General features: G+C 47.2%; 1 protein-coding gene across 1 annotated transcript; it reads right to left on the bottom strand.

Moving 5' to 3' along the window:
• Positions 1-21,129, bottom strand: DNASE1L3 (deoxyribonuclease 1L3). The gene is made up of 8 exons (XM_039477385.2): positions 20,687-21,129; positions 15,767-15,855; positions 13,114-13,203; positions 12,007-12,119; positions 7,461-7,573; positions 4,590-4,747; positions 773-869; positions 1-223 (listed from the first exon to the last, which is right to left on the bottom strand). The coding sequence occupies exons 1-8, from the start codon at positions 20,825-20,827 to the stop codon at positions 107-109; spliced, it is 918 nt and encodes a 305-aa protein (XP_039333319.1). The 5' UTR covers positions 20,828-21,129; the 3' UTR covers positions 1-106.
• Between the last annotated feature and the right edge of the window lie 1,377 nt (positions 21,130-22,506).

Here is a 22,506-nt window from a genome sequence, read left to right as displayed (position 1 = left end):
AGCAGTTGGACCAGTCTTGTTACCTAAATGCAGGGAGCAGTTCACATCCGTTAGAGAAACATTTTATTTAGAGGCAAGAAATGGTTAAAAGATGACACCCTTGGATCTAGGAGTGTTTGCTCTTTGTCCTCTTCCTTGGAGTGATGGATTTTTTGCTGTTGGTGAAGGCCCTTGAAGACTGTAGTTTAAATTCAACTGGAAAGTGGTCGCTGACATCCAGGGCCTGTAAGGAGAAAAGGGAGGTAGATTTGGAAATTAGGAGATGCCTGGGAGATGCTTTCATCAGTGATGAGCAAATTCAGAACCAAGGAGGGGAGATGAAATGCTGGAAGTCACCCCACAGAACACACACTGGTGCGCGTCAGTCCAGGATCAGCAGCTCCGTCCAAAATCAAACAAATCACAGAATCATAGGCATTGAGACTCAAGGAATAGTGCCCCATGTTGTGCCTCCAGTGGTGACCGCAAAGGATGACATCAACCCATCGTGTTGTGTGTGTGCGTGTGTGTGTGTGTGTGGTGTGTGTGTGTGTGTGTGGCAGAATCTCATTCTGTTGCCCAGCCTGGAGTGCAATGGTGTCATCTTGGCTCACTGCAACCTCTGCTTCCCAGACTAAAGTGATCTTCCCATCTCAGCCTCCCAAGTAGCTGGGACCATTGGCATGCACCACCACGCCTGGCCAATTTTTTAGAGATGGGGTCTGGTCATGTTGCCCAGGCTAATCCATTTTTCCCAGATAGTGGCATAGAAAGACAAGACGGGCAGCCTTACCTTCTCTTCAGACAGCTTATAAGCTTTCTGGAAGTCAAAAACGCTGGCTGACTTGGAAACAACAGCACTGACGATTTCTTGTCCTCTAAGCACAATCCTGGAGCAAGGGGAGGGAAAACAGTCGTGTTAACTCGCCCTGTGGATCACCGAGACCAAGCCAAGGTCTGTGTCTGCTGTGGAACTGACTGAGCAGCCTGGCCCTTTTATGTGGTGCCCAAAGTCCAGACTGGATTTTAGCCTGTGACCCTGAAGGACAGCGCCTACGACTCTGAAATAGGATCAGTCCCTGACGTGGTTCTGTGGACACCAGGACACTGTCTCCCAGTGTGGGCAATGTCCCTGACGGAGTAGGAGAAGATTTTACAGGACACATGCACACTATCCTATACAACAGTGACTTGCGTACTGAGAACGCTGTTCCCTTTCCAATTATTTTTCACTTTTCCTGATTTGATCATGGAGAAATTCAGGGAGGTGCTGGTTTGTTTTTAATACCCCCCTAAGCTTCTGTGTTGACAGAGTAGGCTGCCGTCTCCAAGCATTCTGTAGGCAAGAGAATGAAGGCAGAATTTAACAATGTGATTTTCACCTGACTTAATTTTTAATGTGACCTTCAATTTGTGGCAAATGATGCTTTTTTCTTACTCATGTTAGCATTATAAAATTTCTTTAAAAATTTATTTCAGTATGAAATTAAGGGATTTAATGAAAAATACTGAGAAAAATCACAGTACATGTGCTTTGCAGTAATGACAAAAAGTGAGAATGAGGTAGTCAAAGGAGTTTTGGAAACAAACTAACATATCCCAAGTTGGGTGAGGTGGTTGGGGTCCACGTGGTCCTGAGTGACTTACCGAGGAATGGCAAGGTGCATCAAACTGCCATTTCATGAGTGCCCACTGGGCCTTTCCCATTCCAATCGACAGTTTTGGTGTCTGTATTTGCTAATACCACCACCACGGCTTTTTTCTTTTTTTGAGATGGAATCTCGTTCTGTCACCCAGGATAGAGTGCAGTGGCGTGCTCTCAGCTCACTGCAACCTCCGCCTCCAGGGTTCAAGTGATTCTCCTATCTCAGCCTCCCAAGTAGCTGGGATTACAGGGGTGTGCCACCATGCCTGGTTAATTTTTGTATTTTCAATAGAGATAGGGTTTCACCATGTTTGCCAGTCTGGTCTTGAACTCCTGACCTTAGGTGAGCTGCCAGCCTCACAGGTGTGAACCATCATGCCCGGCCTATGGCTAACTTCTAATTCAACCCAAATGTAAATTCTTCACATCAGGTTAGAGATTTGTGAAAGCTTTCTCTAAGACTCAGAGAGCCAAGAATGACGTGTTTAAGGCTCTTCCGTTTCTGACTTCTTTTTGGGATGTGCTGGACCTGGTCAGTGTTCATGTGAAGTTTTCCCAGGGTGGTCCAGGGCACGGCCAGGTCCTGGCATGTCTGCACGTTCCCCCAGCACTCAGCACATGAGAGATATTCAATAAGTATGTGAACATGGAACGAGGACTGCAATTGAGACCATCTTGCCTAGCTCCATTTTTATAACATCATTTTTATGGCTTTTTATTTTCTCAATTTATTTTATTTAGTTTTACTTTAGATTTTATTGTATTGGGACAGGTCTCACTAGGTTGCCCAGGCTGGGTGTAGTGGCTATTCCTAGGCGTGTGGTCATGTTGCTCTAAAGCCTTGAACCCCTGGGCTCAAGTGATCCTCCTGCCTCAGCCTCCCAAGTAGCTGGGATTACAGCATATGCCACCATACCTGGCCTATGACTTTTTAAAAGCCACAAGAGGTCAGGCATGGTGGCTCATGCCTGTAATCCAAGCACTTTGGGAGGCCAAGGCAGGCAGATCATCTGAGGTCAGGAGTTCAAGATCAACCTGGCCAACATGGCAAAACCCCATCTCTACTAAAAGTACAAAAAAATTATCCAGGCATGGTGGTGTGTGCCTGTAATCCCAGCTACTCAGGAGGCTGAGGCAGGAGAGTCGCTTGAACCCAGGAAGCTGCAGTAAGCCGTGCCACTGCACTCCAGCCTGGGTGACAGAGCAGAGCTCTTGTATGAAGAAAAAAGTAAGCCCCAAGAGTTACATGTGTTGTTATGAAAAACAAATTCAGAGCATCAAAATAAGAAATTAGTCTTCAAAATGTTGCCTGTGATCCCGCCATCCATTGGCATTCATGTGTATAAAATCAGGACCCTTTTAGTACACATCTTTTTCTAACCTATTCTGCCCCCACCTGATCTCCTGTGGCCATGTTGCCTTATGATTCTTCTGTATCATTTTCAGTCACTTCCCACTCATTGGCCAGGGGAGAGAAATGGCACTGGAGAGGCGACTTGACCTACCCAAGGGCACACAACTGACATGTTTGTGTGACTGAGTGGCCATTGACCCAGTTTTACTGGAAGTCCTTCAAAATAGGGGGCGGGGATGGTCTGGGCACCGAGTCCCGTGTCACTCCCCACCTTGGGTTTCCACTTTGCAAAGTGATGACTTTGCAAAGGAAACACCAGCCCCAAAAGCTTCAAGAGGAACAAAGGAGGTCATGCGATGAAAATGAAAGCTAGACCTCCGGACTTGAGAAGTGAAAATGAGGGGCCCAGCAGCTCTCTTGCAAATGGCCATCTCACACTTCCTCGTGGAGGGCTGAGGTCTGGGAACTGTGGCCACCACCTGGGACCAGGCTCCGAGGGGTTTCCCGCCTGTGGCCCCTGTGGTGGAAGATCACTGACATTCACACACCTCCCGCCGCTGTCCCCATTGAAGGGGCAAAGATGAAAGCTGTTTGAAAATCAGCTTTAAAAAGCACAGGGAATGCTAGGACTTCAATGTATGCATTTGCATTTAGGAGTACATAGCTGAAACTTTAAACACATAAATACTGTCGCACTAATTGGTCTCATTTTTAGAGTTGTTTCCTGAGGAAATCACAAATACTTGCACAAAATGCACATACAGGATATTCATTTTAGTGGTATTTATAACAGCAAACCCTTGGCAATAGCCTAATGCCTAATGATGGGGATTGGATGAATAAATTGTGGCAAGTCTTTGCGATGGAACAATTAACAGCCCGTGCATGTGATGAGCACTTGCTGTATGCCAGGTGTTGTGCTGGCAGCCTGATGTGTTATTTCGTTTACTCCACGCCGGAGCTTCATGAGTGAGGCGCTATGATAATTTCTATTTTACAAGTAAGGAAATGAAGACATAGATCACTTGTCTCTTGGCCACAGACATATGAAGTGGTGGTGTCAGGCCCATGTGACACCGAAGCCAGTGCTTACCTCTGCTAAGCTACCATGCCCAGGGCCACCACCTAGGGTCCTGCGGTGCATACACTGCATGTGGTACCCAGTAAAGGTGGCTGAAATTTAATTGACTTAATTAAATTAAAATTTAATTTAATAATAATAAGCTCTCTAAGCAGTGTGCTTTTTTATTTTTATTTTTTAATTTTTGAGACAAGGTCTCATGTTATCCAGGCTGGAGTGCAGTGGTACAATCTTGGCTCACTGCAACCTCCACCTCCTGGGCTCAAGCAATCTTCCCACCTCAGCCTCCTGAGTTGCTGGGACTATAGGTGTGTGCCACCATGCCTGACTGATTTTTGTATTTTTTTGTAGAGAAGGTGTTTTGCCATCTCGCCCAGGCTTGTCTCAAACTCCTGTACTTAAGCAATCCACCCATCAAGACTTCCCAAAGTGCTAGGACTACAGGTGTAAGCCACGGCGCCCAGCCACGCCTTTTCTAGCGCACGCCACTCACTGCGGCAAGCCGGCAGCACCCTGCAGGGGCCTCCCACCTGTCATATGCACAGCTGGTGCTCTTCTTCACCGTGGTGTCCTCTTGGTCCCCGATCAGCCACATAAAACTGGGGTCGATCCTCAGGCGGATGTTCTTCCAGGCCTTCTTGGGGACATAGCTGCAGCCGGCATTGAAGTCACCCATGAAAATGAAATTCTAAAAGACAAGATTTGGAACGGTCACTTGGTGGGTGCTGCTGCAGAATGCTTTCACCTGGGACTCCAGCAGAGACTCCGCCTCCAGGCCCAGTATACAACAGGGTCTGTCGTGGGCTGAATCCTGTCGACCCGCTGCCCCCGCCCCGGCCAAATTCCTCTGTTGAAGTACTAACCCCCGGCACCTTAGAATGCAACTGTATTTGGAGCTAGAACCTTTAAAGAGAGAATTAAGGTAAAATGGGGCCATATGGGTGGGCTCTAATTCAATATGGCTGGCGTTCTTATAAAAAGGGGAGATTAGGACACAGAAAAACGGAGTGACGACCATGTAAAGACACTGGAAGAAGACGCCCATCTACAAGCAAGGAGAGAGGCCCCAGAAGGAAACCCCACTGCCGGCTCACCTTGATCTGCGCCTTCCAGCCTCCAGAACGGTGAGGAACTCACTTTATCGTTTGAGCTACCCAATCTTTGGTACGGCACTTGGTTTTGGCAGCTCTAGCAAATGAATACGAGGTCTTTAAAAATTTCTTTTCGCCGTTTAAAATTGAGTCACAGTTTTGATGAGTTAATGACAGGCGAGTGCGTACCAGTCAGGGTGTTGGTAATGGGAAGGAGGAGGTTTGCTGTTCTTAGTTACCACATTTCCATAATTCAGCATGCAGTTAGGTGGGGATTTAAAGAATTCAGTGAATCTATTCCCTTACATCTTTCATCTCTGGCTCAAACTACTGTAGGATATAAACATATGAGTGAATCGATGCTGTTTGTTTCCAAGCAGGAAAAGTGAATTTGGGTGGTATATTGACAGCCTGGGCATCACTCTTTCTCTCCTATTGTTTTGAATTTGGAAACTTATTTCTGTGAAAATTCAGTCCCTTTAGTGGGAGGGAGGTATCTTCAGGGGAGGGGACCATTGAGTGAGCTGTCCACCCCCACCCAAGGCCACCAACAGAAACTTTCTATCTTGGAAATATTTTTCCCTTCCTGGCTCTTGAAGCAGAATCGTCAACATTCCATAATCCGGAGGAAGTGCCAGATTTCCTTGTTTGTGTTATTGTTTGGTGGAGCATTGCTGACTTTAGAGTTTTCTTCAAGAACATTTTATTTTGACCTTGGTGATCACAATTTTCCCTGAGATTGATGGGTTCAGCTGAGGACGGTTGTCTTCCTTAACCTCAGTGATCACCAGCTTCTGCTAATACAGACATGATTTGCTGAGCGTTCACTATATGCTGGGCCTAGCGTTAGGTGTTTTTAAATTTACACCTCACAGCAATAAACAATAGGAGGTAGAAGGGCCCACCAACCCCTGTAGAAACGGGATTGAGCGATTCAGTGACCTGCTCTAGGCCACAGGACGGGGAGGTTCAAGTAGTGAAGTCAAGAATCACACCCCAGTCTGCTTCACTGAGGCAGTTTCCCCTCTTCTTCACTTTTAAAGGACTGATGCCTTCCCACAGCCCAACACTCAATGGATGCTCAATACATTTTTGTTGAATAAGTGAATGATTTCATGATTTTTGGAAAGAATGAATCTTGCTTTTGACCTATTTATTATTAAGCAACGAAATACACCCTAGTCTTTTCCATGCCCAGCTCTGATAGACTATGCTCACACTGTTATTTGATTCATTTTGCACTTTGAGCAGCAGAACTCAGGAGGAGGAAGGGGGATCCCAGGAGTCACATTCCGAAAGGAAAAAAGAGAAATACGGAAGAAGAACCCTGGGGGCACTTCCATATTTGCCAAGAACTTTCACAGACCCTCACAGCCACAAGTGGTACATCTCTCTCTTCCAGAAGCGGAAAGAGCTGAGCCTATAGGGATGGCAAATGTGTGCCCCTTTCTATGAAAACAGCACCCCAAGTTTCTTTGGAAGACCACCCACACCTCCTCCACCTCAAATGATGAGTTTGGGGTGCAGCTGAGGTGGACACAGATTTAGCCAATCAGAGTATCTCAACCCCTGTTCACAATGATTGGTTCAGGGATGAACATATGACCCAGTCAGAGCCAATGAGACTCAATCCCAGAGTATTTGTTGCATTGTGGGAAAGAAAATGTATCAGTTGGTCTGGAGGCTGCTGGTGGCCATCTTGCCATCCCATGGGTAAAGGCAACCTGAGAATGGAGCCACACAGAGGAAAGGGGGACCAGGAGATGGAAAGGAAGAGACAAATCAAGCCCTGATTACCTTGTCTGAGCCCTGGATCCAGCTATGCCTGAACTACTCCTGGTCGTTTCAGTTACACAAATCAATCAATTGCTCCTTCTTTTCATGAACCATGTTAAGATTCTGTCGCTTGCAGCTGAAACAATCCTGACCTGTCTATGCCTCACACTTCTCAATTGCAAAGTGGGAATGAGAAAGGTACTGTAGCTACCTCAAGGGATTATGGGGAGGATTACATAAACCTGTCCATGTCAAGCCTCAGCACAGTACTTGGGACTAGCTATTCACTCAGTAAATGTTGGCATCTGTTATTAATGGGAAAGTGTGGAAATTCGCAAGGCCCACATGCAGGGTACCCAGGCAGATTTAGCAAGAGACATACCTAGGGCTGAAGAGAGGCCTTAAAGGAGGCTGTAAGCGGTGGTGGCCTGCACATGCCCTGCCCCTCCCACTCCCTGGAGAGGTACTCATCCTACTCAGGGACCAGAGCCTGGCCCTGCTAGATGGGAAAACAGCTGACACAGCGGTTGTCACCTCTGTCTTCCAGCGTTGTTTCATGTCATTGTAGACATCAACCAACTCATCGATCTCTTTAACGGACGTCTCTGGAGTGGTGTGCAGGGGGATAATCACGAAGTCTTTGACAACTGAGGAAGAGGCAAGAGGCAGAGGTCACACACTTCCCCTGTCAAGGTCTCACAAACACTGCTGGATGGAAACAGGCTCTCCCCTCCAGAAGGCACAGGCTGTGCTGTCTGGGTCCTCAGTTCCCAGAGGGTCCAGCCAGTGGTGGAGATTTTAATGATCTTGGGGTCATTAGGCTGCCTATTTTTAGTACATGAAAGACTCATTTCTCCCACTTACCCTTCATGGCTAAGAGAAAGCTGCTAGACTGTGTTCCATGCTGCATTGTGGTTGCTTTTATTTTCCAATTTTTGTATATGTGGCAAATCTGTTTTTTTCTTTTGTTTCTGATGTATTTTATCCCTCTTCTTTCTTTTTTCATTGACAGGTAAAAATTGTATATATTTATGGTTGTATTTGCTGTCTTTTATTTTTTTTAAGGTTTTCTTTTTTTTTTTTTTTTTTTTTAAGACAAAATTTCACTCTTTTTGTCTAGGCTAGAGTGCAATGATGCAGTCTCAGCTACCCGCAACCTCTGCCTCCCAGGTTCAAGAGATTCTCCTGCCTCAGCCTCCGGAGTAGCTGGGATTACAGGCATGCGCCATCATGCCCAGCTAATTTTGTTTTATGTTTTCTTTTTAAATAGAGCTGGGGTTTCCTCATGTTGATCGGGCTGGTCTTGAACTCCCGACCTCAGGTGATCTGCCCGCCTCGGCCTCCCAAAGTACTGGGATTACAGGTGTGAGCCACATTGCCCAGTCTATTTTTGGCTTTTTAAAAATAATAAAGCAGGCCGGGCGCGGTGGCTCAAGCCTGTAATCCCAGCACTTTGGGAGGCCGAGGCGGGTGGATCACGAGGTCGAGAGATCGAGACCATCCTGGTCGACATGGTGAAACCCCGTCTCTACTAAAAATACAAAAAATCAGCTGGGCATGGTGGCGTGTGCCTGTAATCCCAGCTACTCAGGAGGCTGAGGTAGGAGAATTGCCTGAACCCAGGAGGCGGAGGTTGCGGTGAGCCGAGATCGCGCCATTGCACTCCAGCCTGGGTAACAAGAGCGAAACTCCGTCTCAAAAAAAAAAAAAAAAAAAAAAAGATAAAAATAATAAAGCTGTTTGGTGTTTGTACTAAGGAAAAAAGATTTTCTTTTTTTTTTTTTCCCCCCAAGATGGAGTCTTGCTCTGTCTCCCATGCTGGAGTGCAATGGTGTGATCTCAGTTCACTGAAACCTCTGCCTCCTGAGTTCAAGTAATTCTCCGGCGTCAGCCTTCCGAGTAGCTGGGATTACAGGCACACACCACCATACCCCACTAATTTTTTGTACTTTTAGTAGACACGAGGTTTCACTATGTTGGCCAGGCTGGTCTTGAACTCCTGACCTCATGATCTACCTGTCTCAGCCTCCCAAAGTGCTGGGATTATAGGTGTGAGCCACCTCGACCAGCTGCAAATTTTCTAATTTAAAAACATTGGCCGGGCACAGTGGCTCTCGCCTGTGATCCCAGCACTTTGGGAGGCCAAGGCGGGTGGATCACCTGAGGCTGGGAGTTCGAGACCAGTCTGACCAACATGAAGAAACCCCCATCTCTACTAAAAATACAAAAAAAAAAAAAAATTAGCCAGGCATGGTGGCACATCCCTGTAATTCCAGCTATTTGGCAGGTTGAGGCAGGAGAATTGCTTGAACCTGGGATGCGGAAGTGGCAGTGAGCCGAGATTGCACCATTGCACTCTGGGCAACAAGAGAGAAATTCCATCTCAAAAAAAAAAAAAAAAAAAAATTGAGGCTTGGCAGTTTGTACTCCTTTTGTAATTAAGAACAAAAAATCTGCCTGTAATCCCAGCACTTTGTGGGGTCAAGGTGGGCAAATCACGAGGTCAGGAGTTTGAGACCGGCCTGGCCAATATAGTGAAACCCCATCTCTACTAAACATACAAAAAAATTAGCTGGGCATAGTGGTGGGCACCTGTAATGCCAGCTACTCAGGAGGCTGAGGCAGGAGAATCACTTGAACCCAGGAGGTGGAGGTTGCAGCAAGCCATCGCACACCAGCCTGGGTGACACAGTGAGACTCTATCTCTTTTTTTTTTTTTTTTTTTAAAGATGGGGTTTCACCATGGTGGCCAGGCTGGTCTTGAACTCCTGACCTCAGGTGATCCACCCACCTTGGCCTCCCAAAGTGCTAGGATTACAGGCATGAGCCATGCCACCGCGCCCGGCTGAGACTCCATCTCAAAAAGAAAAAAAAAAGTTCCAAAAAGCTATTTAAAAATTAGCATGGTATTCACGAAGGACTTCTGTGCAGTGTCTGAAAACCTTCCCCCACCATTGGAGGACCAAGAAAGCCTGAGTGTGGCAATGTGGGTGAGCCTCAGAAGCCGTGCCTGGGCCACCTGCTAACAGCAACTGTCGCCTTCTGAGCGCCTCCTCCTGGGACTTCCCCTCATTCTCAGCCTGGATCCCCCTCTTACCTCAAGAGGCAAGGGCTGTGGGATGGTCACTGTTCAAGTCACACAGAGAGGAGCCAGGACTGTGCCCAGCAGGCTGCCTCCAGGGCCCCATGTGCCCTCATCACTGGCTCTCTTCAGGCCCCCCCTGCACTCCCCCATCCTCTTTTGGTCCCCCTAAACACTCCAGCCTCCTTCCCACTTCCCCTTTGTTCACTGTGCCCTCTACCTGGAATGCCCTTTCTCCAGCCTCTGTATGGCTGGCTTCTTCAGCTCACAGCCTGGTGTCACCTCCTCTGTCTTATCTGGTGCCCTCAACAGAGCCTGGCACATACTAGGTACTGAAAAAATATTTGATCCTTGACTCCTTCAAGCATTGCATAGTGGTTAACATGGGCTCAGGGCAGGCAGATGGCTTGAGCTCAGAGGCTCAAGAACAGCCTAGGAAATGGCAAGACTTCATGCTACAAAAAGATGTAAAAATTAGCTGAGTGTGGTGGTGCGTGTCTGTAGTCTGAGATGGGAAGATTACTTGAGCCCAGAAGGTGGAGGTTGCAGTAAGCCAAGATCATGCCACTGCATTCCAGACTGGATGACAGAGCAAGGCTCGGTCTTGAAAACAGAAAACGACAAATAAAAAAACTTGAGCTCCTGAGGTGGTGGCCTGAGTTACAACCCTGGCCTGTCTGTTTCAGTAGCTGGGTGACTCCACGCCTTTTTAAACCTCAGTTTCCTGAAATGTAAAGTGGAGATAATCCACTCCCTACCTTGTAGTCATTGCAAGGATTATGGGAGGCCGGCACTGAATCAGGGGCCAGTACAAGTACTGTCGTTAGGGTTGAGGGAGCAGTCCATCTGGATTACCTTTCCTCCTGCAGCCTATGGAGGAGACTGCGATGCAGCGACTGGAGGGAGAGCAAGCCTCTAGGATAGGGGTTCCCCTAACCCATAACTTGAATTTTTTTTTTTTTTTTTTTTTGAGATGGAGTTTTGCTCTTGTTACCCAGGCTGGAGTGCAATGGCACGATCTCGGCTCACCGCAACCTCCGCCTCCTGGGTTCAGGCAATTCTCCTGCCTCAGCCTCCCGAGTAGCTGAGACTACAGGCGTGTGCAACCATGCCCAGCTAATTTTTGTATTTTTAGTAAGATGGGGTTTCACCATGTTGACCCGGATGGTCTTGATCTCTTGACCTTGTGATCCACCCGCCTCAGCCTCCCAAAGTGCTGGGATTGTAGGTGTGAGCCACTGAGTCCGGCTTTTTTTTTTTTTTTTTTTTTTTTTTTTTTTTTTTTTTTTTGAGACAGAGTGTTGCTCTGTCGCCAGGTGCCAGGCTGGAGTGCAGTGGTGTGATCTTGGCTCACCACAACCTCTGCCTCCCTGGTTCAAGTAATTCTCCTGCCTTAGCCTCCCAAGTAGCTGGGATTACAGGTGTGTGCCAACATGCCCAGCTAATTTTTGTATTTTTAGTAAAGTTGAGGTTTTACAATGTTGGTCAGGCTGGTCTCAAATTCCTGACCTCAGGTGATCTACCCTTCTTGGTCTCCCAAAGTTCTGGGATTACAGGCACGAGCCACCGTGCCCAGCAAGGATTTTTAAAAAGGAAGGAGGGGCTCGAGCTGTTGCCATAAGATGGGAACCAGCACGATCTCCGTTTAAAAAAAAATAAAATAAAATAAAAAGGAAGGAACAGTTGTACTTGACAGAGCCAAGGAATTGCAGAAAATAATTTCCATGAGCCTAAATACTCCAAAGAGAGTGGAGCTACCATTGATTCCAGAAAGTGGGTTCCAGGCTGGGGAGGTCTTGAGTCATGGCATTCTGAGAAGCAAGCCTGGTGCCATCACACTGAAATGTATCGTCTACATTGAGTATCAGAAGCGATGCACAGTTGCATCCAGCCTAATGCCTCCCTAATGGGCTGCATAAAACTGAACTCACGAACAAGGCTGCTGTGCATTCATGGGGCGTTGGGGAGGTCCCAGACAGAGGGGCCTGCAGGTCTTACCAGTGTAGGGTGACTGGAACCAGACCACAAAGGGTTCTCTGGAAAACACATCTGCGTCTCCATCCTGATAGTCATGGTACTGATAGGTCCTCTTCACAGACACCAGCTTTTCCCTAAAAGAAAGAAAACGAAGTCCTCCTAGTTGAGTCAGCCCTTTTCTTACTCCTTTCTTTTTTTTATTTTTTTTTTAATAAAGACGGGGTTTCACCATGTTGGTCAGGCTGGTCTTGAACTCCCGACCTCAGGTGATCCGCCCACCTTGGCCTCCAAAGTGCTCGGATTACAGGCGTGAGCCACCGCGCCCGGCCTTCTTAGTCCTTTCACAAAGCAGAGATGTAGGTTCCCACGGTTTTCGTAGAATCCAGAGCAGGCGCAAGCATGGGATCGTTTGCTTGAGAACAAGGCTGAGTCAACTCTTCTCAACAGCCAGGTAGCTGTTGAGAAGCTGGGAGCTGAAGCTGTACTAATTATCTGTGGCACCCACAAGTTAATGTTCAGACTTAAGAAATTACTAGTAAGGCCAGGCGCGGTGGCTCATACCTATAATCCCAGCACTTTGGGAGGCCAAGGCAGGTCAGGAGTTTGAGACCAGCCTGGCCAACATGATGAAACCCTGTCTCTACTAAAAATACAATAATTAGCTGGGCATGATGGCAGGCACCTTTAATCCTAGATACTCAGGAGGCTGAGGTAGGAGAATCATTTGAACCTAGAGGAGGAGGTTGCGGTGAGCTGAGACTTTGTCTCAAAAAGAAAAAAAAAAAGAAATTACGAGTAAGAAGAAGAAAAGAACATGAAGTTCAGGAATTAGCTGTGCTGGGCACCTCAGGTTTCCTGCCCTGGGCCAGGACTTGACTGTGAAGAATAAAGAACTCCTAGCCCGGCAACCATTGAGCCAACCAACGAATGAGCTGTTAGGAGACCCCTTGTGTTTTCAGCTTGAAGAGTTAATACTTTGCCTAAACCCCCAGTTTTGTCAGCAATTATTTTAATCAACATTGAGAATTAGTTAGAGATCAAAATTTGGTTTGGAAGAAAAGACGTGCATTTTGATTCAATTCGCGATTTATTAGTGGCCGTGTTCCAGGAAGCATAGATGATACTTACTTGTAGAGAAAGGCGTATTGCTCTTTATATGTGTTTCTTCCAAGCCGAGGGCTAATCACATAGTTGTACTTCATGCCTCTCCTTGAGTTTCTAGAAAACAAAGATTTCATACTGCCTCTTGAGGAATAAACATTCCCTAGTGTACATGTTCTCCTCTTTCCAATCTGCCTCCATACAGCCAATGGCATTACGTGGAAGAGCCACTGTTCATCATAACCTTTGAGTCCAGTAAGGAGGGCCACTGTTGATTGACTAGAATGTGGCATCTGCCAGGATCCTTATAGCCATTATTTCTTGCCTTCTGAGGACAGGATTAACATTAGCCCCTTTTTATGGTTTGCAAGCACAAAGCTGGGATTTGAACCCAGATCCGGCTCACCCCCAAACCCACATGCTTTGGCCTGAACCAGTGGGAGGCCCTTGAGACCCTAGAAGACGATTTGAGCCAGAATCAGCCCCTGACCCCGCTCATGCCCATGGCTGCAGCTGCAGCTCATGCTTTCTGGTGGAATAAACTTCATCAGGTCACCCATCCGTGTCCACGAACCATCCCTGAGCATTTATTATGAGCAGGAATATTCTCTCCTCTGAAAACCACCAGGCATTTTCTCACGAGCCTTGGGACCATGATTTCAACTCACTCGTTTATATCCTTGCCCCTCACCTGCGCCAGGGGAACCAGGCTCTGTGTGCTTGCCAAACCTGCTGATAACTCCACTCTGGGCAGCGCCTAACGAAGTTTCACTCTTATCTGCTCAGAGGAAGATCTAGGGCATGTCTAAAGCCGCAGTGGATTCTCAGGTTCAGTTGGAACAAAAGTAGAGGGGGTGTTTAGGGGCCAACTAAGACCTTCCGGAAATTCCCGGGACTTCAGATGCATTATTCTAAGGCGTATCCAGCCCCTGGGGCCCCTGGAGTGTAGATGGTAGGTTCTACCAGGCTTCCACTTTGGTTTGGACCTAGCCTGCCAAGTCCTGAGTTAGCAAACTGCTTGTGCTGACTCAGCTGCAAAGTGACTAAGGCCCATCCTGGCTTGTGAGGGATAAGGGGACAAACGGGCTTGGCTCTGCCTGGAGTCCACGACAGTCTAGACGGGCTGGGGAGTGCCAAGACCACTGGTGGTGAAAAGACTCGCCCCACACTGACTGTGGTGGAGATGCCTAGAGTGCACCTGTTCCCTACGTCTCCCACAAACCTGACTGAGGCCACTCCAAGAAAGGCTGGTGACAAAGGATAGAGCACTGGCTATAAGATCAGACATGACGCAAGGTTAAAGGTGGGCTTGGCCGCTTACTGGCTGGGTGACTCAGGCAGGTCCCCCTCCTCAGTTCCCCCACTGTAAGGGAAGCCCTTAGGCAGGTTGACATGGATTCTTGCCTGTTTCTACAGTTGTCCTCATATTCCTTCCCTATGATGGGGAAGGGTAAGTCCTGAGGCTGGGGGTTGACAGCACCAGGATCTACCACCTCGCCCCTGTCCAACACTCAGACATGGCATTCGTTCAAAATTCCCTATTAAGTGTGTCTTGCTGAGATGGCCAGGTGCAGTGGCTCACACCTGTAATCCCAGCACTGTGGGAGGCTGAGGCGGGCAGATCACTTGAGGTAGGAGTTCAAGACCAGCCTGGGCAACATGGCAAAACCTCGACTCTATGAAAAATATAAAAATTAGCCAGGCATAGTGGTGCGTGACTGTAAATCCAGCTACTTGGGAGGCTGAGGCAGGAGAATTGCTTGAACCTGGGAGGCAGAGGCTGCAGTGAGCTGAGATCTTGCCACTGCACTCCAGCCTGGGCGACAGAGTGAGATTCTGTCAAAAAAAAAAAAAAAGTACTAAAATAGAAAGCAAGTGGCCCCCATTCCTTCACCAGCCCCCTTTACCACAGCTCTCTGATCACACCCGCAGAAGTAACCACTATTAACAGTTTGGAGAGGACCCTTCCAGTCTTCATCTTCTATGCACATGGAAACACAAATAGACCCTTGTTCATGTAACATGATGACTCAAATGGGCTATTTTACCTACAATTCTCAACTTGCTTTTTTTCAACATATTGCAGCCATTATTCCATGCTTGAATATTTAGCTCTAAGTTATCTTGTAGCAAGCATGATTTTTTTTTTAAGAGACAATCTTGCTCTGTGGCCCAGACTGGAGTGCAGTGGGGTGACCATGGCTCACTGTAGCCTAAACCTCATGGGCTCAAGTAGTCCTCCTTCCAGGTAGGTGAGACTACAGGCATGCTAGGCATGCGCCACTACACCTGGCCACCAGCATGATTTTTAACAGCTGTATAATATTCCAGTGTGTGAGCATGTCATAATTTTACTAATCTTTCTTCCATTGTTGGTTAATCTTTTTTCTTTTTCCCAACATCTTCTTCATAATTGTACTTTTTAGCTCAGGCTTGTCTGCTTTTTTCATTTATTTCTTCCAGACCCCCATCTATTTCCCCTATTCTGTTTTATCGTCGTGAAATCCGCTGATTGAACGTTCTCAGGACCGCGGTTAAGGGAGTTGGAATCCTGGGCAGCACTGGCTGTGTGAACTGGTGGTCAAGTGCGAGATCTCACATGACTTTCAGTTCCTGGGGCCTTTCAGATGCCCTTGCACTTGACCTTGAGCCCTAGAGGGCCCATCCTTCCCCATGTTACCCGTTCAGCTTCTGCATCAGCGTGGGGCCGATCCTGTTGTTGTTGTCCTTGATTTCCATCACGAGTATGATGTCACAGCGTTTGATGACCTGCAAGAAAGAGAATTTGCAGGGGTTTGAGGTCATTTACTCTAGATAGATAAAACCTTTTATTGAGACTTACTGGTTTTAAGTATTGCATTGCGTGCTTATTAAAATAATTTCTTCTCTGAACGAAATGAAGGACTCCTGAGGCAGGTCCTTTTTTATGTACGTTTTAAAGAGGAGTCTGAGGCTCAGAGGAAGTTGAGTGACTGACACTCCCAGTTACCCTGCTAGAAAGTGGTCAAGGCGGAATTTGAACCTATGCGATTCAAGCCCAGAGCCTATGCTCGTGACCTCCCCACAACATCCTGCCTCTTGGCTTTGCTTGAATAATTACGATAATAATAAGAAATATTGATTGAGCCCTTAGTAAGCCAAGGTAACAGACTGGATTAGAAATAAAGAGGTATCATTATAATGATAATAATCATCAAAGCTGACATTTACTGCAAACCTACTCCAAGCCCCACAACAACCCTATGCAATCGCTATGCTTTTTAGCCCATTAAACACCAGCAGAAAGCAAGCTCAGAGTGGTTGAGTGACTAGCTTAAAGTTACACAGCCAGATCAGGTGGTAGAGCCAGGATTTGAATTCAGGCCTGCGTGACTACAAAGCCCACTATAGTGAACTGTTAAAATACAGTTCCTGCTCTTGAAGACGCATAGTCCAGCAAGAGAGACAAATGCAAACAGCTAGCTGTAATGTGAGGGGGGAAATCCTGCACTAAATAAAGGTCACAAGTTGTAGAAGTGTTGAGGAATAATTAAGAGCTTCTATTGGGAGGATTGGGAAGGGCTCCAAGGTGGAGGTGACATTTGAATGGGCCCTGAAAGATGAGAAGGCACTCAGAGAGAAAAGAATACAGGAGAGGCCCCTTCAAGGTGAGCAACAGGTTGGAGGCCAGGCTGCAGACCAAGCCCACGGCCGTTTGTGAACTCAGGGGCCTTTCTGTGTATGGGATCCTGATGGGCTCAATGTCACAGGATTTGTTGGTCAAGGACAAGGCATCCCCAAGGTTAATTTCTTTTGTTGAGACAAGGTCTTGTTCTGTCACCCAGGCTGGTGTGCAGCTGTGTGATCATAACCTTACTGCAGCCTCAACCTCCTGGCCTCAAGTGATCCTTCCATCTTGGCCTCCCAAAGTGCTGGAAGTACAGGCATAAGCCACTGTGCCTGGCCCCCAGGGTTAATTATGTCCTCATACGCAGCCTCCAAAGACCTGGAGTAGGAGGGTTACACCAGTGGTCCTCCAGAGCACACGTTCCAGTTTCATCTTCAGAAAGACCGAGTGGGGAGAGACACCAGCACTCACCTGTCCGGGTGCCTCTGTGACTGGGGGTTCAGCCTTTAGGACGGTGCCCTAGGCGGGAGGCCCACCTGAGTAGTGACTGAGGAGTAGAACAACGTCCTAAGGCTGGAGCCTTCCATGGACAGCTTGAACTCCATGGCATCAGCCACACAGGGCTCTCCTTCGAGCTGGAAGCTGCTGGCCAAGTCAGCCTGCCAATTTAGTCACTGTGACTGCCACACCTTTCTGGAAGGCATTTTCAAATATGTATACCCTTTGACCCAGTTTTCCCACTTTGAAGAATGTCATCCTGCACGGCAAGCTGGCTGAAACCTGTAATCCCAACCCTTTGGGAGGCCAAGGCAGGCAGATCACCTGGGATCAGGAGTTTGAGGCCAGCCTGGCCAACACGGTGAAACCCCATCTCTACTAATACTACAAAAATCAGCTAGGCATGGTGGCGCACACTTGTGATTCCAGCTACTCAGGAGGCTGAGGCAGGAGAATCACTTGAATGCGGAGGACAGAGGTTTCAGTGAGCCGAGATTGCAGCGCTGCACTCCAGCCTGGGCAACAGAGAGTCCATTTCAAAAAAAAAAAAAAAAAAAAAAAAGAATGTCTTTCACTGTAAGGAAATAAGAAATCTCCACTATTTCTCTGCACCTCAGGTTCCTCATCTATAAATTGGGATAATAATATCAGTCTCTCACAGGGTTGCTAGAGAATTAAGTGGGTACCAGTGCCAGCCATATAGGAGACATGTAACAAATTATTATTACCTGTACAGATCAAAGAGAAAGACATATTGCAACAAAAAATTAGGAACAACCTAGGTATTGCCAAACAGAAAATCATTCAATGAGTTATGTTGCAAACACAGGATAAGGCGTTACATAGCACTAAAGCCATGTTTTAAAAGAATATGAACATCATGGGACATATTTATAATATAAAGCAGATACAAAACTGATGCCAGAGGATGGTGTCCATGCTTCGAGACTGATGCACTCACACATGCCTGCAAGAAAGTTACCCAATGCCAACGCTTATTACCTTTGAGTCACAGGATAATGAATAATTTCTTTTCTTCTGTACAGGTTTCTATGTTTTAAAAATAGTCTCCAATTGAGGCCGGGTGTGGTGGCTCAAGCCTGTAATCCCAGCACTTTGGGAGGCCGAGGCGGGTGGATCACAAGGTCAAGAGATCGAGACCATCCTGGTCAACATGGTGAAACCCTGTCTCCACTAAAATACAAAAAAAAAAAAAAAAAAAAAAAAAAAAAAAAAAATTAGCTGGGCATGGTGGTGTGTGCCTGTAATCCCAGCTACTCAGGAGGCTGAGGCAGGAGAATTGCCTGAACCCAGGAGGCGGAGGTTGCGGTGAGCCGAGATCGCGCCATTGCACTCCAGCCTGGGTAACAAGAGAGCAAAACTCCATCTCAAAAAAAAAAAAAAAAAAAAAAAGTCTCCAATGACCATTTTCATTTTAAATATCATTGTTTAATTTATACAAAATAAAATTTAAAAATTAGACCTTAATAATTAAAGTTGCAGTCTGTTTTAAAAAAGAAAACTGCTTGATAAGGAAAGAATCATCGGGGGTAATGACCAACATTTATCGGGACATGACATGTGCATTTCCAACTAACTTTATTTAACATAAGTGCAATGAGTTGTCTTATATAACATGCTTAGTACAGTGCCTGGCCCACAGGAAGGGCTTTATGAGAGTTACCGCTTATCACTGACTCATCAGTTTTCGTGGTAACTCTTTAATGCTAGTCCTCAATACCAGTGTAGTTGGGTACTCTGAGGCTCCATAAGGTTTAGTAATTTGAACACAGAGTGAATATGGGACAACGAGTTATCTACACTACAGAGCACTATCTTGACCCTGGCTATGGAAACCTGGATAAGGGGTTACTCTCAGCCTCGGTTTTCTCAGTTATGAAGTGGGGGCAACACCACCTAAGTCACAGTATTAAATAAGCATATAGGATTCCTGGCCTATAGGAGGTGCTTAGTCAATGGGCACTGGAGACAATCCTCTTCTGAATGCCTGGTGTTCTTGGGTGACTGTGAGTGCCATGTTGGGTGGCTCTTGCAGTATTTTGGGGATGGCCTCCTGGTAGGGTGGGGAGGGTGGGGTAGCCTTGACAAGGACTTTGAATGCGCCCTGCAGGACTCGGCTGCTCAGGGGAGATGCTGAGTTCGAGCCCCCATGATGGGCTTCATCAGTGAGGACGGAGATGGAAACTCAGTGGCTGCCCAGGCTCCACGGGCCATGTGTGAAGTGGGGAGTGTCATCTCCTTGCATGTCAGGGTTTCCCATTGAACACCCTTGTCATGGTTCCCACAGGCTTGGCATTGCTATCCTGGTTAAAGGACACCATCTAGAAGGCCTTGTTTACCTCCCAAAGGGTAGGGCCACCCGGATCTAAGAGGCTCATCCAAGTAAGAACAGAGCCTGCCAGTCCTCACTCCAATCCTCCTTCCCAAGGAGAGCAGCAGCAGCGGCTCTGGCTCATGAACACCCGCCTTGTTGCAGGCCCTGCTGGGTGCCTCAGGCACCCTGAGTTCTCTTCACCAGCTGGTGCTACAGGTGGCAGTGGGGTGTGGGCGCCGTTTTGCTGCAAGGAGCTGGTGGTTCAGGGAGGTGCAGGGACTCCCGAGCCCACAGGTCTGGCAGGTGGGATCTGAACCGAGGGCTCTTGGCCCCCTCACCACACCATAGTGCCCCAGGTTTCCTAAGGTAATAAGTACCCTTCCAGAGGCCTGGGGAAGGGTTAAGTCGCCAGCATCAACAATAAATTAACCTGTAGGATAAAGGGAGTCAACTGACTCCAGAGAAAGCAAGCGGTGTCTGCAGACATTGGGTATATCACCCAAGGAAAGCGTAAGTGAAGGTGGAAGGAGCGGGGGAGTAGAGGAGAGGGAGAGAGGAAGGAGGAGAAGAAGGAAGAAAGAGAACGAGAGGGAGGGATAGTGAGGATGGGAGAGAGAAGGAAGGAAGGGAAAGAGAGAAAGAAAAAGAGAAAGGAAGAATAAAAAGAGAGAAAGAGAAGGAAGGAAAGAAAAAAAAGAAAAAGAGAAAGGAGCTAGACTTTGCTGGTGAAAGGACCAGCTGTACAAGGTCACTTCATCTTTCTTTGCCCACCACCTCTGCCCGGGGAGTGATAGTCCCTCTTCATGAAGATTATGAAATAAAATCATGTGCTTATAGTGCCTGACACAGGCATTCAATAAATGGCAATAAAAATCGTAACAGCCAACCCTTAGCTGGAACGTATAATGAGCCAGATACTACATTAAGCGCTCTCCACTTGCCAACTCCTGCAGTCCCCCTAGCCATCCTGGAGGATTGTTATCACCTCTGTTTTCAGATGACGGCAAGAGGCACAGAGAGTTGAAGTGGTTATTGTTCCAAATCAGCCGCTACCTTCCCTCTAAGGGCTAACTTTAAGTTCCTTGCATCTCTTAAAGTCTGAAGACAGGAGAGAGGGCGTGAGGGGTGTCTGGGATCCTCGTCCCACGTAAGGGGCTCACCTTCACAATGACATCCATGGCATTCTGGTCTTCCTGCTTGCTTTCTCCAAAGGACCTCACATTGAAGGAGCAGATCTTCAGAGCCAGGGCGCTGTGGATGGAGAGGAGGAGCAGCAGCAGTGGAACCAGCTCCCGTGACATCCTGGCACGGCTCTGGCTTCAAGACTCTGTGAGAAGACAGCAGTGCTTGGAATGCAGGATTCTGGCCACCTCCACAGGCTCCACCGACTTATAAAGCCTACAGATAACAGGAATTACTGGATTTCTCATGCAACTTTCAGTTCTCTGAGGAACTGAAGATCATGGGTTTTAATCCCCAGGGAAATGCAGATACGTTGGGCTGGCCTTTTAGGAGCCCTTATGTTCGTCACCCTGGTGCGGAAATTGGCATGCCTCATTTAAGCGCCATCCTCCACAAAGTCACTCATATCCCAACCGGGAGCCAGCTCTGACATCTAGTCATCGGGCCTGCGGTTGCACGCCATGTGCCTCTTCCTGATGGTGGATGAACTCGGAAGTGGTCCACCCTAGAGGGCACCTGGGGTGACGGAACCTTCTGCTGGGGGACAATGAGGCAGGAGACATGGGAAATTCTGCTGGGTTTTCTCTAAATCACTGGGATTTGGCGGCCCACTGTCCTCAGACACACCCAGACTGTGACTCTAATTGCCCTGGTCGTGTAAAGTAAGGTCAAGTGTAGTTTGAATTACTTAATTTTGTAGGCGGTTTTACTGTACAAATTCTAGCAGTGTGTTGCCAGAGAAAGCAATGGGGATCTGATAGAATGGATAAGGAAAATTTCCCTTGACTTTGAGAGCAAATAGCCTGTGAAACCCATGGAGAGACCCATGGTCCAAGCTGACATTAATTTAATGTTGGCGAGAGTTGTGTGACCATGGGAGAAAAAGGTCTTGTAAGAACTGTAGGATTTCAGCTCAAGCAAAATGATTTTTAGAGATTTAGGCAGGAACCTATGAAGATCTGTAAAGCAAAAAGAAAAAAAAGCAAAATAATCAAGGAATATTAATGGACTTTGGCAAAGATAGTTCTTCTGTGAAAAGGATAAGGAATGAAATAACTCAAAGTCAGCATCGTGATCTCCGGGCCACCCCCTCTCAAGGTGATGGGTCTGTGGCCATAGCCTCAGAAAAAATTATATATATATACATATATATATATGTATATATATATATGTGTGTGTGTATATATGTATATATATGTGTGTGTGTGTGTACACACACACACATACACACACACAAACACACATATCCCCGACATACATCCAGGCAGCATTCTGACCAAGCATGCCAAGAATTCTAGAAGATAACCCCAAATAGTACATGGAAGGAAATGGTTTCCTGAGTTCATGCTGCAATGAATCTCCCTGTTGTCTAAGACCTCAGGCCTGGTCGAATCTCTGGTAAAAAGTAGCTCTGGGCCAGGCGCCGTAAAAACTAGCTCTGGGCCAGGCACCGTGCCTCACTTTGGAAGGCTGAGGTGGGTGGATCCCTTGAGGTCAGGAGTTCAAGACCAGCCTAGCCAACATGATGAAACTCTGTCTCTGCTAAAAATACAAAAATTAGCCAGGCGTGGTGGCGCATGCCTGTAATCCCAGCTACTTGTGAGGCTGAGGCAGGAGAATGGTTTGAACTTGTGAGGTGGAGGTTGCAGTGGGCCGATATCGTACCACTGCAATCCAGCCTGAGTGACAGAGGGAGATTCTGTCTCAAGAAAATGTAGCTCTAGGGAATGGTTAATTGTCTTTCTTGGTGAATGGGCATCTTCCAACTAGAAAAAGATTTAGAATTAAGTGTAGAACT

The sequence above is a fragment of the Saimiri boliviensis genome, chromosome 8 (genome assembly GCF_048565385.1).
Source record: "Saimiri boliviensis isolate mSaiBol1 chromosome 8, mSaiBol1.pri, whole genome shotgun sequence".
In the NCBI taxonomy this organism is placed as follows: Eukaryota; Metazoa; Chordata; class Mammalia; order Primates; family Cebidae; genus Saimiri; species Saimiri boliviensis.
This window is presented reverse-complemented; position numbering and strand designations above follow the sequence as displayed.

Bases quoted from the DNA above. Each gene is read 5' to 3' on its own strand.
- DNASE1L3 (XM_039477385.2), bottom strand. From the start codon at position 20,827: ATGTCACGGGAGCTGGTTCCACTGCTGCTGCTCCTCCTCTCCATCCAC. The intron at 13,204-15,766 runs GTAACATGGGGA...TTTGTTTTCTAG, and splicing joins CTGATGCAGAAGCTGAACGG to AAACTCAAGGAGAGGCATGA. The intron at 7,574-12,006 runs GTAAGACCTGCA...CCTCTTCCTCAG, and splicing joins GTTCCAGTCACCCTACACTG to TTGTCAAAGACTTCGTGATT.